Source organism: Trachemys scripta, chromosome 1, assembly GCF_013100865.1.
Source record: "Trachemys scripta elegans isolate TJP31775 chromosome 1, CAS_Tse_1.0, whole genome shotgun sequence".
Classification (NCBI taxonomy): Eukaryota; Metazoa; Chordata; order Testudines; family Emydidae; genus Trachemys; species Trachemys scripta.
In genome coordinates this window covers 331,677,992-331,694,301 of record NC_048298.1, presented here as the reverse complement: position 1 = coordinate 331,694,301, position 16,310 = coordinate 331,677,992, and the positions used below count along the sequence as shown (strand labels likewise).

The 16,310-nt window shown below is 54.7% G+C and overlaps 2 protein-coding genes across 3 annotated transcripts in view; both read left to right on the top strand.

The window, feature by feature from the left end:
- CAPN5 (calpain 5) overlaps window positions 1-16,310 on the top strand; it is a 129,640-nt gene that overhangs the window by 89,290 nt on the left and 24,040 nt on the right. The window lies entirely within an intron of this gene.
- On the top strand, window positions 3,935-7,207 carry OMP (olfactory marker protein). The gene has a single exon (XM_034759127.1). It carries the CDS (start codon window positions 4,202-4,204, stop codon window positions 4,679-4,681), a length of 480 nt encoding a protein of 159 aa, XP_034615018.1. The 5' UTR covers window positions 3,935-4,201; the 3' UTR covers window positions 4,682-7,207.

The window sequence follows — 16,310 nt, the reverse complement described above, 5'->3', positions numbered from 1 at the left end:
ACATCAAGCTGATGCTCTTACTGTAAAATATCCAAAGCTGCTACAAACTGTTGTCTTGTGGTACCTGTCAGCTGTTCAGTAGCACTAGATGTAGCATTCTGACTGGTGGCATCTGCGATACAGGGTCACTGCTGTCTTGTGGCACCTTATGATAGAAGGTCACTTCTTGGTTAATTGCTTATGTTAAGTCTTTAGGCCTTAGGGCTCAGTTATCTTTGTCCTACAGCCTTAAGGCCTGTAGGTTTTTGAGTTATTGCCTTACTCCATAACTATAGGTCACCTAGCACAGGGGTTCGCAATCTTTTTCTTTCTGAGGCCCCCCCAACATGCTATAAAAACTCCACGGCCAACCTGTGCCACAATAAAGGGTTTTCTGCACATAAAAGCCAGAGCCAGCGTTAGGGGGTAGCAAACAGGGCAATTGCCTGGAGCCCCACACCACGGGGCCCCCCGCGAAGCTATATTGCTCAGGCTTCGGCTTCAGCTCCAGGTGGTTGGACTCAGGGTCCTGGGCTTCAGCCCCATGCAGTGGGATTTTGTCTTTCTGCCCTGGGCCCCAGCGAGTCTAATGCTGGCCTGCTTGGTGGCCCGCCTGAAACCTGCTCATGGCCCCCCAGGGGGCCCCAGACCCCTGGTTGAGAACCACTGACCTAGCATATGTCTATATATCTATATGGGCTACATCAGAAAAATCAGCCTGTGGCTGCATTCGCTCTTCTGTTGATTCTCTCTGTGCCTTCCAAGGGAGTGTGTTCAGGGGCAGATGCCGCTGGGGAAAACCTTGGTAGAGGAGCCAGGGATCCCAGAGCTTGTACCGGGCTCCCCCGGGGTGTGGGCTCAGAATCACTGGCTGTTCCATGAGGAGGAATCGGGGGCAAATCCTGTGCCCCAGTGGAATGATCCAAGTTAAAACTCCACGAGGGGATGCTATGGAGTCTCTGCCCTCCAAGTCCTCTCCCCAGCCACCATATCCCCAGGAGTGGTAATCCAGACTCATGAAGGTTGCATCCATGTAGGTAGCTGAGAGCAGAACTTGACTCAGTGGAAGTTTGGACTGTGTAATGAGCACAGGATTCGGCTTTGCCAACATTTCAAAGTCCTGCAGGGGAACCCCTCTCCCACCTTGTGTACTGGCATGGCTGCTCCGGTCCTCCTGCCCTTGCCACGCGTGCTGGACTGACGGGTTAGTAGGTAAAAGATCCATTACCGTTCAGAACATGCCCCGCTAGGTCCCTGTGACTAGCACCGGGAGCTCAGCTACTGAACGTTCTCCAGGGTCGCTGAATACATTTTTAACTTTAAAGCCCTTGGGCAGGAGGGAAAGTTGTTCCTAAAGGTGCTTATGAGCCAGTAAACAAGCTTAGGACAGCGGGAAGGTGTGGGGCTATTATTAGACCTCACTTGTTCCTTGCTGTGGTGCCATCACCATGTCCCTCGGTGCAGCCCTTAGCAACCTCGGTACTGATCTCGCCAAGCTCGGGTCAATCCCTGGCATTCACCGTGAAACGACCCTGACTGAGTTCCTGATCTCTGTCGCTTTTTGCACTGAGAGGAGCTCTCAATACCTGTTCAGGAGCCCGTTGCTTCAGGACATGACCTGAGCACGTGTGTCTTCTGGAGGGTGACACAGTGGTGACCCCATGAAATCATGCCCTCGAGGGATGACGTTGTGTGGCTGTGTGTCATTGCTGGGCTGTTGCGAGCTGATGCGACAATGCAGCCTTGTGCTGTGTTGCCCTAGGATAATGACTATACCTCATGTTTATGCAGCACCTTTTATTTCATGCTCCCAAAGTAGTTTCCGAACGTTAAGTCCCACAATACCCCTATAAGCAGAGGTCACAGTGAGTCAGCGGCAAAGCTGGGAATAGAAGAACCCAGGAGTCCTGACCCCCAGTCCAGTGCTGCAACCATTAGAGCAGGCGTGGGCAAACTTTTTGGCCTGAGGGCCACATTAGGGTTGCGCAACTGTATGGAGGGCCAGGTAGGGAAGGCTGTGCCTCTCCAAACAGCCTGGCTCCTGCCCCCTACCCACCCCCTCCCACTTCCCGCCCCCTGACTGCTCCCCTCAGAACCGTCCACCCATCCAACCCCCCTTCTCCCTGTCCCCTGACTGCCCCGACCCCTATCCACACCCCCACCCCCTGACAGCCCCCCTGGGACTCCCACCCCCTATCCAACCGTCCTCTGCTCCTCGTCCCCTGACCAGCCCCTCCCGGGACCCCCCGTCCCTAACTGCCCCCAGGATCCCACCCCCTTGCCCAACCTCCTCCGCTCCCCGCCCCCTTACCAGCAGCAGGAGCTCGCAGCTGCGACACCCGGCTAGAGCCAGCTGCTCTTCCCACGCTGCCCAGCGGAAGCGGCGGTCCAGAGTGCGGCCCGTGTGGCTGCGGGGGAGGAGGGAACAGCGGGGAAGGGGCCAGGGACTAGGCTCCCTGGCCAGGAGCTCAGGGGCCGGGCAGGACGGTCCCGTGGGCCGGATGTGGCCCACTGGCCGTAGTTTGCCCACGTCTGCACTAGACACACACTCTGATCATCTAAATGCAGGACCCCGTGATTGTCCTCCAAGGTGGCAGGACAGACCCATGGAACTCGGGCCTATCCCATGATACTCCGAGAACTGTGGATGTAAATACACCTCTACCCTGATATAATGCAGTCCGATATAACGTGAATTCAGCTATAATGGGGTAAAGCCATGCTCCAGGGGACGGGGCTGCTTTACCTCGTTGTATCTGAATTTGTGTTACCGCAAGTTGTTCCTCTGCGCCCGCTCGGTACTTGCTGCGGCCCTCCCTGGGGCTCTCCCGCTCCAGCTCACCTCCGCTCCGCCTCCTCCCACAAGCACGCCACAGCTCCGCTTCTCCTCCCTCCCAGGCTTGCTGCGCCAATCAGCTCATGGGAGGAGGCGGAGGCGGAGCGGAGGTGAGCTGGGGCAGGGGTGTCACAGCAAGTAAGGGGTGGAGGGGGCAAAGAGGAACTGCTCCCCGCCCCAGCTCACCTCCTCTCTGCCGCCGCCTCCTCCCACAAGCACACCGCTCAGCTCCGCTTCTCCTCCCTCTGGTGCGGCCAGCCTGGGAGGGAGAGGGGAGAAGTGGAGCTGCGGTGCGCTCGTGGGAGGAGGCGGAATGGAGGTGTGCTGGGGCGGGGGGCCCCGGGGAGGGCCGCAGCAAGTAACGGGGGGCGCAGAGGAACCGCTCCAGCTCATCTCCGCCTCCTCCCCTGAGCACTCCGCCACTGTTCCGCATCTCCCCCCTTGCATCCCCCCCAGGCTTGCTGGGCCAACAGCTGATTGGTGCGGCAAGCCTGGAAGGGAGGGAGGGAGGGAGACGCGGAGCGGCGGCGATGCGCTCAGGGAGGAGGCGGAGGTGAGCTGGGGTGGGGAGCAGTTCCTCTCCCTACCCCGATATAACGTGGTCTCACCTATAACACGGTGAGATTTTTTTGGCTCCTGAGGACCGCGTTAAATCGGGGTAGAGGTGTACTTCCAGCCCAGTTGTAGCTCTTAGCCATTGCTCTACGTTGTGGGATGGTTTTGAGTTGTCCCACCCTAGCAGGGGCCCTGGGAGGTTTTACCTCTCACAGGGAGCCAGTGCCTTCAGGACCTTCACAGCAGCTGTAAGGGGGAGTGTGCCCACCCCACCGCTAGACCCCTTCAGTACCATCATGCCGGCAGTGCTCGGCGGGGCTAGCAGGAAGTAGCCTCTGTGCTCAGGACTTGATCCTTGCAGAGAGGTTCCCTGTGGCCACCTGCCTATGCAGTGGCTGGGCACAGCCTGGGCCCTAAGATGGTTGCCCTGAGAGAGCAGGTGGCCCTTGGAGCTGCTTCACCTGTGTGTCCTGCTGCCCAACTCTGTAACATGGTGGCCCCGCTGCAAGAGGCCTCATTTAAATACAAACAACTGTGCTCTGGCTTGCATGGGAGCGGTTGTCAAGGAGGTTGTCAGGGAGGCTGACATCAGAGATCCCGTCCCTATAGATTATTGTACAGTGGCAGGATCTGTTCCTCATCTGCAAATGAGACAAGAGGGCACCCAGAGGAAACCCTGAGGGCACTTTGCATCATTGACCCAGGTTGCCTAGCACCGCTGGGACTGGGGAGGGAGGGCCGATTGGCTTCGGGTTTGCATTTTCCCAGGGTGGCCTGTTGGAGAGCCAAACAGTGCTGAGAACTGAGCCGGGGAGGAGAGAGGCAGAGGCGATGGCTGGCGACGCGTCGGAGCTTGAACTCCCCTTCGTCCAGGACGTCCAGCTCACCAAGTGCATGCGGCTGCGGGCGCAGAGCCTCCAGCAGAGGAACGAACGGCCGCAGGATGGCGAGAAGCTGCTGCGGCCCAACGAGTACATCTACCGGGTGGATTTCGTCCGGCAGCACAACCTGCACTTCCTGCGCTGGAAGATCCAGATGGAGAAAGCAGGGAAGTTAATCGTGACGGGCACCTCCCAGCACTGGACACCTGACCTCACCAACCTCATGAACAGGCAGCTGCTGGAGCCGGTGGGCATCTTTTGGAAGAAGCCAGGGACCAAGGAAATGGAGTGTAACGAGGCAGATGCCCAGGAGTTTGGGGAGAGGCTGATGGAGCTGGCCAAGATCCGCAAGGTGATGTACTTCCTCCTCTCCTTCACCGATGGCCTCGACCCAGCCCACCTCAAGTGCTCCGTAGTGTTCAAAGCCTGATCTGTACCTGGGCAGATCCCTCACCTCTTGCCCCCAACCGTGTCTCTCTTCATGTTTCTTTCTCTTCGCTTCGATTCAGTGATTGGTCATTTCTTTTAAAGGGACAGCACCACAAAATTTGCCCTGTTGATTTGCAGCCGGCAGTCATGGTTTGAGAATAGCCAAGTGACTATAACGCTGCCCCGGCTGCCCTCCACTGTCCCGGGAGACTTTCCCCAACAGGTTGTGTCTTGTGGCTGAATGGATGGAGAGGACGGTTGCTTTAGTAGCCTAGAACGCAGTATTGCACGCTAGTTAATTCAGCTGTGCAAGGCGAGCTGTTTGACTGGCAGCCTGCTGAGATGGGGCCGAGCTGGCTTGGAAGCTGTGGGGCTGCCTTGATCAAACCCGACCAACTGCCTTACATAGACGTTAAGGTTCCAGTGGAAATATCAAGGATCTCTACCGCACATCGTCGTGTGGCGTAAGGGAGGTGACGCAGACCAGCGCTTTGATCTCCACTCTCAAGGCCATCATTTTCAAAAGTGTCTGGAGCTGTGGAGCCCAGCACCTCTGAAAATTATGCCCCAGGGAGTCTCGAGGTGCCCCTCATGCCCTCACCTAATGCATCGGAAATCAAGGGCCACTTCTGCAAATTTCAGGCCTGCTGGTCAAACCCCAGTGAGGACTTCAGGCTTTGGGCCGATGTTAGTGTCAGCAGCTCATCTGTTCCCTGCTGCACAGCGAGTAACTCTCACGGTGCATTTGCCTTGCTGTGGTACAAATTGAACTCAGGGACAATGTGCTGCCTGGGGATGTTAGGTATTGAAAACAGTTGGAAGGTCAATCTGCTACAGGGTGCCGAGCTAGGAAAGTTATAGGGGCAGAGCAAAGGTTTCTGAGCAGAGTTTAACTCTTTGTAGCTCTGAGCCAGATGCGAGTCTTCTGCAGCGCTCTTCCTTTGTAGAGTACAGTACAGGTATGTGATCTCTCCAAGCTCACATAGAAATATATTGATTATTAATGATTTACCTAGGGTTGTAAGCTTGCCCAGTGCTTTACAAGCGATAGAATAAAACTTCCCTCGCATCAAAGAGCTTACAACCTAAGGGACTGTTACTGCTAACACTTCCTGCCCTGCATAGAGCTTTGTAGGGGGTGTCGCCACATGCACCGTGGTCTGGTGTATAGGCTACATGGGTGGAAGCTGGAGACCTGGATTCTCTTCACAGTACTACCATTTTGCGGCTTGATGTGTGAATTTGGACAAGTCACTGAACTGCTCCGTGCCTCAGTTTCCCCTCTGTGAAAGAGGTGATGATATGGACCCTATTTTGTAAAGCAGTTTAAGAGCCACAGATGAAAAGTGCAATGGAAATGCTAAGTACATGCTACTCTTTGTCTTATGGTCCTGAACAGGATTACACCTGAGAGTGTTTGTAGGAATAAGCACTGGTTGTTCCGGAGGTATATATTACGTCATTGCATGAAAAACAAACCCACCTCAGCTCGGTTCTCAAGCTTTGATCTCACCCACAGTTCATCCTTATTTTTATAGCTGATCTATACAAGCGTCCCCGTGCAGGGGATGGGGAAAGCTCATTTCTTTGCCAAAGAGAGACTGAACTGCAAGGCGACTGTGGAAGCGGCTGGTGTGGCAGCCACTGCGTACACAGCAGTGGTGTGGGGCAGGAAGGCAGGCAAATGTGCCGGAGAGTCACGCAAGCTGGTGAGACAACATCAGACACGTGCGGAAGAGAGCTCCCTTAACTGCGGTACCAGGGTAACACGGGTCTCTCCAGGAGAAAATAACAACATGGCAGGTGCATTCTTCTGTGCTGTCACTTTTATTTGTTCGCTCTCTCTCTTTGTTTAGAGCCGTTCCCTGAAGAAATGAGACACCCGGTGATCAGGAGTAGAAGTTTTTCCTATTCCCTTTTGTCACAAAATGTAGCAACTTTGGGCCAGATTTTGCTCTGGGATTTTAACAGCAACCTTCCACTGAAACCCACCCACACACATCCCAGAGCATAGTTTGGCTCCTGGCCTGAAATGCCACATGGCCCAGTCAGACTGTCCCAGCTCTAGCCATTACCGAAATTGCTGTTACGAGTCGTCAGGACACTTTAATGGTAATTCATTGCTTGTGTCTCACCGCCTGTGTCGAGTTCATGCTGCGCTTATCCTGCTGGGTATGTATTTGTGTACAATGGAAAATAAAAGCCCTTGAGGAATGAGGTTGGATGTGTCTCCCTCTGACCTAAAATGCCCTGGTCTTGCACACAATAAAGGAGAACCCATCAATCTTCACCCCGTGATTTTTAGGTGTCTTCTCCCATACACACACACTGCAAAGCTTAAGCTCTGTAAAACGTAATAACTTTGTTCCTGGAGTGAGCTGCATAGCTGGATATTTAGCTCCACATGTAGCTTTCGAGTGAGAGAGAGAATGTTCGGATTCCTCGGTGTATCTCAGATCCACATCACACGTAAGTCGGTTTTGGGGATGGGATGTTAGCCAATCTCCAGGCCCCTGGAGCAGTACCAGTGTCCACTAGCCGAGGGTCTGGCCTCATTACTGAAACTGACCTTCTGCACAGGGGTGAGCAGAAAGTCCCGAGGGCCCCTTTATCCTCAGAAAATGGCTTAAGTGATGCACCAGCCTTTCTGCACAGAGATGGGCTTCACCGGGTTTGTATGTAGTCTTATGACAGGCACAGCTTGGGTCTCCCTCCTTCGGAGTTGGGGAACCCCCCTGGAGAGAGCCCCGCTCTCTGCCTCCTGTTAGGAAATGACATTCCTGAGTTCTCCCCACCAGGACCATTCTTCCCAGTCACAGATGCCTCGATTCTTAATTGGCATTTACTGTTTTAAAAAAAACAACCAAACAATTCCCCAAGCTCTCCTGAAAATCAGACCCGGACCTGTGTGGTTATTGGGCCTCTGGTTTCCTTCGTTGGAGCCCTTTGTCAGTCATTCCCCCCACAATGCGTGTTGCATTCTTGGAGTCTGGGGGCTCCTTGAATCGAGGCACAGAGATGAGCTCCCACAGCACCCACTCATTCCCACAGTCCTGTCCCAGCCTGCCCTGGGCTCAGTGGAAAACTCGGGGTGGATTCTCTGGGGCAGTCTCTTCTCTAGTTGTTCCAAAGTCATGGTTAGGAGAAGAGGTTACAAGGGCATGAAGGGGACCTGGTGGTTCAGTGGTGTGCACCAACCAGGTCGTGTCCTCCCATGGGACTCTTGGGGGCTATGAGTCACAATGCACAAACGCCCGGCCGCCCTACCCACACTACATACACCACCGTGCTTTTGAGACCAAGGTGTGACTCTCTGACTTGACCCTCTTGCAGCAAATATGGCTTGGGCTGGGCCTTCTCCGCTGTCACTGAACTGTGTGCACATACTCGCCACCCTGTGTTTGGAGCAGTGCCTCCTGGGAATTCCAGGGGGCTGGTCCTATAGAGTGACTTGCATTCTGGGCTGGTATATGACACAGCGAGCCAGGTCTGGCTAAACCGGTCTACACTGCACAAGGTAAATGGGGAGGGGGGTGGTGGCCGAAGGCAGCCATGTGTCCACGCCCCTGTCAGGACGAACCAGGGCTAGTTACTAAGGAAGTAAGAACCCAGCGGTCTGCAGATCATGGAGGTGTTTGTAGCGACTTCATGGTTCGGCTTCTCCTGGGATTTGCTCTGAAATCCCTCTGTGCTGTGCTTTAATGACTGAACTTAGGCTCCAGGTTTGGCACCACAATCTGTGCTGTTTTGTGAGTGAAGTAGCTACGGGTGTTTGCAAGAGGCAATGTTTTAAAATGCTCCTTTATTTCATATTATTATTTGGAAGTTTTGCCTTATTTTCCTCATTTCTGTGGCTTCCTCTGGCTGAACGAATCCCGTCCCCACGAACGCCATGTATCAAATGCCAACGCTTATTCTGATAACATCTCACATAGAGACTGTGGAGGCAAAACTGGGCAGCTGGGTGCATGGAGGTGGGTTGTGAGGAGAGATGGGACTCTGGGGAGAGGGGGATGAGCAGGGATGGGGGCACAGCAGGGGTGGGGTACCAGGCAAGTTGAGGCAGTGTCAGGGTTAGCAGGGGATGGTGGGGAAACAGGCTTGTGTGTGGGTGAGGCTGGAGATGCAGGGGTGGGAGGTGGGGTGTGTGTGTCTGTGGCTGGGCAAGGAGCCTGGGGCAGAGAGAAGGTCAGTGTCCCTGCACCAAAGGCCTTGGAGCAGCGCCATAGGAACCAACCAGGTATTTACATATCAAGAACTACCTACGCCCCTACTTCCTTGAGGCATTGGGGAGGTTAGAAATCAGCACAATGGGGATCCCTTCAAGTGCAAATGCCTTGGCACAGAAGTACTGGGCTTCCCTCGCTGCCTGCATAATACTGATTTACCCCAACAATCCCCCATCCTTGATCATCACACCGTTCTCCCCTCTGCCTTCCTGTGATGGGGTGGGACTCACCACTGCGGTGCCCCCTGCTGGCTGTCCCGGGGATCAGCTCTGCTAGCCAGTGCGCCACCGTCACGTCTGCTCCAGCGACCCATGTTACTCCTAGTGCCGCGGCATCCTCGGCATGACACAGCCCTCTGTCTGCGCCACACTCTATGCTCCCCCCTTCCAGGGGAATGTCACAGTCCCTTAGTCCAGCCACTTCCTCCACGGCGAGTGGAGGCGGCGGGAGCCGGGCTCACCCCCTACTCTGGGTCCTAGCCCAGGGACCCTGTAGATGGCTGCTGCTTGCGGTACCCCCTCCGACTCCTGCGCAGCCTCCCAGGGGCTCTATTAACCCTGTAGAGCCCAGTGTGGGGCAGGTGCCTTATCACACCCCCATACTCACCCAGCTGCCCCCAGCTTTCCCAACAGCTCCACTTCGCCCAATCTCCATTCCCCCAGCACAAGTAGCTGTACTGGGTCAGAGTTCAGCCTGCTCGCTTTTCTCAGCCTTGTTCCTATTATTATTATTATCGTAGCGGCTAGGAGCCCCAATCATGGACCAGAACTCCATTGTGCCAGGTGCTGTACAAACCGAACACAGAGACAGGCCCTGTCCCAAAGAGCTGACAGTCTCAGAATAAGGCAAGAGTCAACAGATGGGGGGAACAAGGAAACAATGAGATAGTACTGGTCAACAAGGCACTATTTCACTACTCCTGTATGTAAGTAACGAGCTACACTGGGCTTTTGAAAGGAGTTTAAGGAAGTTAGGCTCCCAATCCTAGCCAAACCTCCTTCTGTTCGATTCAAGAGCCCGTCTCCAGTCAGAAATCTCAGTCCCTTGTAGACCATGACGAAGTCCTCTCCACAGTCACCTTTAGATTCGCACCCCTACATGAGGAATGGTCACATTTTCTAATCTATAGTCACTGTTGTTAATCTTTTAGAAATCATGAAAACATTTTTGTTCGGCTTTTTATTCCCCTCCAAACTTCTTTTTCGTTAGCAGAGCTGTTATAGTAGCAGCTAGGAACCCACTTCAGAGATCAAGACTCCGTTCTGCTAGGTGTGTACAGACAGGTAACGCAGAAAACAGTCTCTGAAGACAGCTTATGCCAGGGGTGGGCAAACTTTTTGGCCCGAGGGCCACATAGGGGTTGCGAAACTGTATGGAGGGCCAGGTAGGGAAGGTTGTGCCTCCCCAAACAGCCTGGCCCCTGCCCCCTATCTGCCCTCTACCACTTCCTGCCCCCTGACTGCCCCCCTCAGAACCCCTGACCCATCCAACCCCCCCTGCTCCTTGTCCCCAGGGATCCCCTTCCTGGGATTCCCTGCCCCTAACTGCCCCTGGGACCCCACCCCCTATCCAACCCCCCTGCTCCCAGTCCCCTGAGTGCCCCGACCCCTATCCACACCCCCGCCGCCTGACAGGCCCCCCCCGGGACTCCCACGCTTATCCAACCCCCCCATTCCCTGTCCCCTGACCGCCCCCGCCAGAACCTCTGCCCCATCCAACTGCTTCCTGTCCCCTGACTGCCCCCCAGGACCTCCTGCCCCTTATCCACCCCCCCGGCCCCAGCCCCCTTACCATGCCGCTCTGGCCGGAGCCAGACACGCTGCCCTGCTGCTTGCACGGCGGTGTGGCTGTGGGGAAGGGGGGACAGCAAGGGAGGGGCCGGGGGCTAGCCTCCCCAACCAGGAGCTCAGGGGCTGGGCAGGACGGTCCCACGGGCCGGATCAGGTTGAAAAGGGAGAGACAGGAAAGAGGCAAGCAAGGATTGGGTGAAGAGGAGGATGAAGAAACACTAGAACTGGAATTAGCCAAAAAGCAGTCGTCTTGGCTGGCTGCTTTCCTGCCCAGTACCAGCTGGGAATGATCTGTGGTATTAGGACAGAGAGAGGTTTTAAGGCCCCAGTTCAGGAAGACACTTTAGTACTTGCTCAACTTTATGCACATGTTTGAATGCTGTCCTGAATAGGGACGCTTTCCTGAATCAAGGCCTGAAAGCAGGGGCTCCATTTACAATTCCTGTGACTATTCCCCCATCATAATCGGTTTGATGCTTAAATTCCACCTCCTGCACCCATGGCAGCTAATGGCACAAATATCGCTCTGTTTCTGACACTACTTAGCTGTAGCTTCATTAGCTGCGTGTCAATTTCCCCTCTCGCCCTCTGTTCCTGTTTGATTGGTTGCTAATGGGTTTTCAAGGTGATATTGAATGACTTTGCCCTTTTCCTTGACCACAACTAGTGATTTCTGGCATTGTTTCTGCCTTCATTTGGAGTTTGCCGGAGGAGCGCCTGGGGATTCTCTACAGCAAAGTGAAATTGAAGTCAGCTCCTTGAAGCCTTGGGATTACAGGCTAGAGCTGCTCAGAGTGAATCTACTATAGCTCAGTGTATCCTGCCATGAGTGATCCTTAACGTTGGCTTGGGCCTCTGTTCCTCCTGAGGAATTGGGGCTATAGGGGCACCCACTTATCGTCTGGAAGAGAGGAAGGCAGTGTGGCCTAATGAGTAGAGCGCTGGGTGCTAGTGCCTCTCTGCCACTGGCCTGCTGGGTGGTCTTGGATAGGACATGTCACTGCCCCGTGCCTCAGTTTCCCCATAGTCATATGGGGACAATGATTCTGACCTCCTTTGTAAAGTGCTTTAGAATCTATGGATCAGAAGCCCTGTATATGGGATCGGTATTTTCATTATTATAATGGCACACTGCAGCACCCCTTCTATGGAAGGTGTAAAACCCACAAACTACGTCTAGGTCCATTGCCGGTGCTGCTCTGAAAGGAGTGATGAACTGGTGCTCTAAGGCATTGGGCGGAGACTTAGGAGATCTAAGTTCTTTTCCCTGCTCTGCCACAGGCTTCCTGTGTGACCTTGGGCAAGTCACATCACCTCTCTGTGCCTCAGTTTCCACTCCCATCCTTCGTCTTATGAGCTCTTTAGGGCAGGGACCATCTCCCACTATGTGTATGTACAGCACCTAGCACAAGGGGGATCTTGATTGGAGCCTCTAGGGGACACTACAATCCTCGAGCTCCTGTGCAGCTAAGCACTGTTCTCTGGGGTTCAGAGCTTGTATCTCAGGTCAAGCCCACCCCAAGTCAGTTGTGGGCAACAGCCCTCATCACTTAACAGCGGTTCTGGGCCCTGGGTGAAAAGAGTTGGTGGTGTCAGCCTAGGATCCACCTCACTAACCCCTCGGGAATCCATGCAGTGAGACCAAGGGCCGAACAGGCTGGGAAGACTTAGCCTGGGTCAGTGCGGAGGCACATTGGTGAGGCTGCACAGGGAATTTGCAATGCTGCTGCTGCTGCTGGTTTCTGCAGCTCCAACACTGCTCCTGTTGACATCTGTGGTGCTGGACATTTTCACCAGCCTTTCCAAATAAAGGGCTGTAAGTGGAGAGGTTGGGCTCTTGAGATTTCTCGAGAGCTCTTGGGCTCCGGGCAGGCCTCCTGCTGGGCATGGCTGCGTTAAACCCTGGCTGGGAAGCCACCTGTAAGAAATGTTTTAATGACTCACAGACCTGCATGAATAGTGAGTTGATTACCAGAATGGCCCAATAGGACGATTAATTAGTGTGATCTGCAGTCAGGAGCGACTGGATGGGGAGGTGGATTTGAGTGGTGTATAATCCCTTACTGGCAGCTTCCCAGGGGGAGCGCCGATGTCTTCATTGACACTAACTGCTCATGGAAATCTCAAAACCCTCCAGAGAGTGACTCAGTCTCAGGGCTCTCTCTGTTCAGTCTCCATTGATCAGAACCACTTCAGCGAGCTGCGCTGGCCGGGTGCGGTACTGCGGTGAGTTACACTCGTGAGGTGTGGTACTGCGGCGAGCTGCGCTGGCGGGGCGTGGTACTGCGGTGAGTTACACTCGTGGGGTGCAGTACTGTGGCGAGCTGCGCTGGCGGGGTGTGGTACTGCGGCGAGCTGCGCTGGTGGGGTGCGGTGCTGCGCTGGTGGGGTGCAGTACTGCGGCGAGCTACGCTCGTGGGGTGTGGTACTGCGGCGAGCTGCGCTGGCGGGGCGTGGTACTGCAGTGAGTTACACTCATGGGGTGCAGTGCTGGCGGGGCGTGGTACTGCAGCGAGCTGCGCTGGTGGGGTGTGGTACTGCGGCGAGCTGCGCTGGTGGGGTGTGGTACTGCGGTGAGTTATGCTCGTGGGGTGCGGTACTGCGGCGAGCTGCGCTGGTGGGGTGCGGTACTGCGGTGAGTTACGCTCGTGGGGTGCGGTACTGCGGCGAGCTGTGCTGGCGGGGTGCGGCACTGCGGTGAGTTACGCTTGTGGGGTGCGGTACTGCGGCGAGCTGTGCTGGCGGGGTGCGGTACTGAGGTGAGTTACACTCGTGGGGTGCGGTGCTGGCGGGGTGCGGTACTGCAGCGAGCTGCACTGGCGGGCGTGGTACTGCAGTGAGTTACACTCATGGGGTGCAGTGCTGGCGGGGCGTGGTACTGCAGCGAGCTGCGCTGGTGGGGTGTGGTACTGCGGTGAGTTACACTCGTGGGGTGCGGTAATGCGGCGAGCTGTGCTGGTGGGGTGCGGTACTGCGGTGAGTTACACTCGTGGGGTGTTTTACTGAAGGCATCATTAATATCTTGATGTATCTTTAACTATCAGGAACGGTAAAGGCCAAGATCTGTATGGCACTCACTGTAGCAGGGAAAATAAAATGAATTCTGTGGAGAGGGTCGTTGCTAAGGGCCACAGCTTCAGGCTGGCACCTGGAGCGAATAGCTAGGCTGAGTTGATGCACGGGGCGAGGGAGGAATCTTCCCACACAAGCACCCAGTGTGTGGTGTGTGCTGTGGCTGCGGAGCTGCTCTGTGGAGGCTTTGGTGCTACTTAGGGCTTGGCTACACTTGCAAGTTACAACACATCAAAAGCAGTCCCGGCGCCCTAGCTCACTTCCCGTCCACACTGGCAAGGCATGTAGAGCGCTCTGACTCCACGGCTAGAGTGCTGCTGGACCTCCACCTTGGCTAGTGGAATAACGTTTGATGCGCCCCCGCTGGAGCGCCCCAGCTTCAGTGTGAATGAGGTGTTGCATTACTGCGCTCTGATCAGCCTCCGGAAACATCCTGTAATCCCCTTAAGTCAAGTGGCCACTCTTGGCATTGTTTTGGATATGCCTTTGAAAGCTCCGTTTGACAGCCGTCTGCTTATCTGCTCCGAGACACAGCTACCATTACTGTGGAATGCTGTGTGTGAGAGAGAAGCGTGGTGAGGAAGGTCTGCTGCTGTCTGAACTTACAAGACAGCATGCTGACATGCTCTCAGCCCCCCAAAAACCCACTCTCTCTCCCCACATACACATAACATGCTCCCTGTCACACTTCACTCCCCCCCCCCCCATTTGAAAAGCACATTGCAGCCACTTGCATGTTGTGATAGCTACCACAATGCCCTGTTCTCTGTGGCCGTTGCAAGAGCTGCTAATGTGGCCCTGCCAGTGCACTGTCAGCTGTCAGTGTGGACAGACTACAGCGCTTTCCCTACTGCGCTCTATGAAGGCTGGTTTAACTCAAAGCGCTCTACATCTGCAAGTGTAGCCATGCCCATAGGTTCCTCCCTTCCCTGCCACAAAGGGAGATCCCAGCCTTCCCATGGCACAACCAGAGGAACATCCTTATTTAGGGCTTGTCTCCATGGGACATTATGCTGGCTGTTAGATCCCATTGTAACTCGTCTGTGAGGCAAGGGGTGAATGTGAATGGGGACATTCTTGTTCAGACATGGGGACCTTTCTCCAGTTTAGCTGATGTGACTTTGGAAAAGGGTTAAGTAAATAAATCCACAAAACAAGGCTCTTGCTGGCTTTAGCTTCCAAGAGATGGTTTGCCGCCGAGCTAGAGTTTTGCGGGGGGTATTTCCCAGCCCGCCTGCCGGGCTGTTTGGGCTTCAGATGAATCTCCCTGAAACGGCACATGGGGGTTCAGTTCACAGTAGGTCACCCTCTCTTTCCTCCAGGCTGACTCAGAGGTGAGTTGGGTGCCTGCCTGGCCAGGCCCATCCACTCTCTTCAGCAATTCCTGGGCTATATGCATCAGCGTCACTTAACAATCTTGTTTCGGGCCTGGTGAAGATCAGAGGAAATTGTACTTCAAACTGGGGGATTCTGAGGTCTCCTCTAGTGCCGTCCCTTATTAAGAAGTTGCCTGTAGCGACGTTGTTTCCTCGCAGAGTATTTTCTGCCTGTTCATTCCTGTTCGGGATTCCCCCGGAGGTTCTCCTCTTCCTCCCCATCCACCAGGAGGCTTCCTCCCACTTCACTTCTCCTGCCTGTGTCACTGGGAAATGAATTTGCCCTTCACAGGCCAAGTGAAGCAGCACTGAGGTAGTCTCGACCTGATTCTGCCTCCACCCTGTCAATCGGGAGCAATGGCAGCAAAACCAGGGGAATTACAGTGGATGCTGGGGGCTTCAGTGTTTGTCCCTTCAGTGACCTCAGATCACATATGCTCAGGGTACAAGTCAAAGCTGCCCGCACCACAAGGCCTAGCTGGTGTCTGAACTCCAGACGGGCCGTCACCAGCTCAAACGTCATCACCAGTTGGAAGGATTTTGCATTTGGAATTGAGCTGACAGTTTTGCTGATGATAAACAGGCAACATCGGTCTCTGCTGTAGCAGTGCTGGTGCTTCAGCTAATGGAAGTCTGAGCTGGTGAAGTTCACCCAGTCAAGTCAGCCTGTTGTCCACATGTACCCTATACTTGGGCTCGGCTTAACTGACAGTACAAATAACAAGGCCTTGGCCTAAGCTTTCTCCCCTACCTTGACTGTCCCCTACAGAATTTCTTTTGGCCCAGTCCCTACAGTCCCCACTTCTCTAATACCTGGTGAGTGAATAAGCTGATGCTGGGGTCCTAGCACCTGCTATCAGGGGGGATCATGAGATGAATTCTGCTGCTCTCTTGCAGTCAGTAATGTACGCACCTCGGACTCTAGACATAGAGGGTCTGATTCTCCTCTCGCCTCCCCCACTGTAAATCAGCACCAAAGTCAACAGGTCACATCAGAGTCATGCCCAGCGGGACCTAAGAAGGTGCCATTTTCTTACAGCCACCTGTGTCAATGTAACTGCATTTCAGTAGGTTTAGTGCAGGCCCCATACACCAGTGTTTGCCGGGTGCTTTGCCCTTCCTCTGAAGCCCCTATCGTTGGCCAATAGCGGAGATGGGAGATT

Coding starts and splice junctions, on each gene's coding strand:
- OMP (XM_034759127.1), top strand. CDS start 4,202: ATGGCTGGCGACGCGTCGGAGCTTGAACTCCCCTTCGTCCAGGACGTC.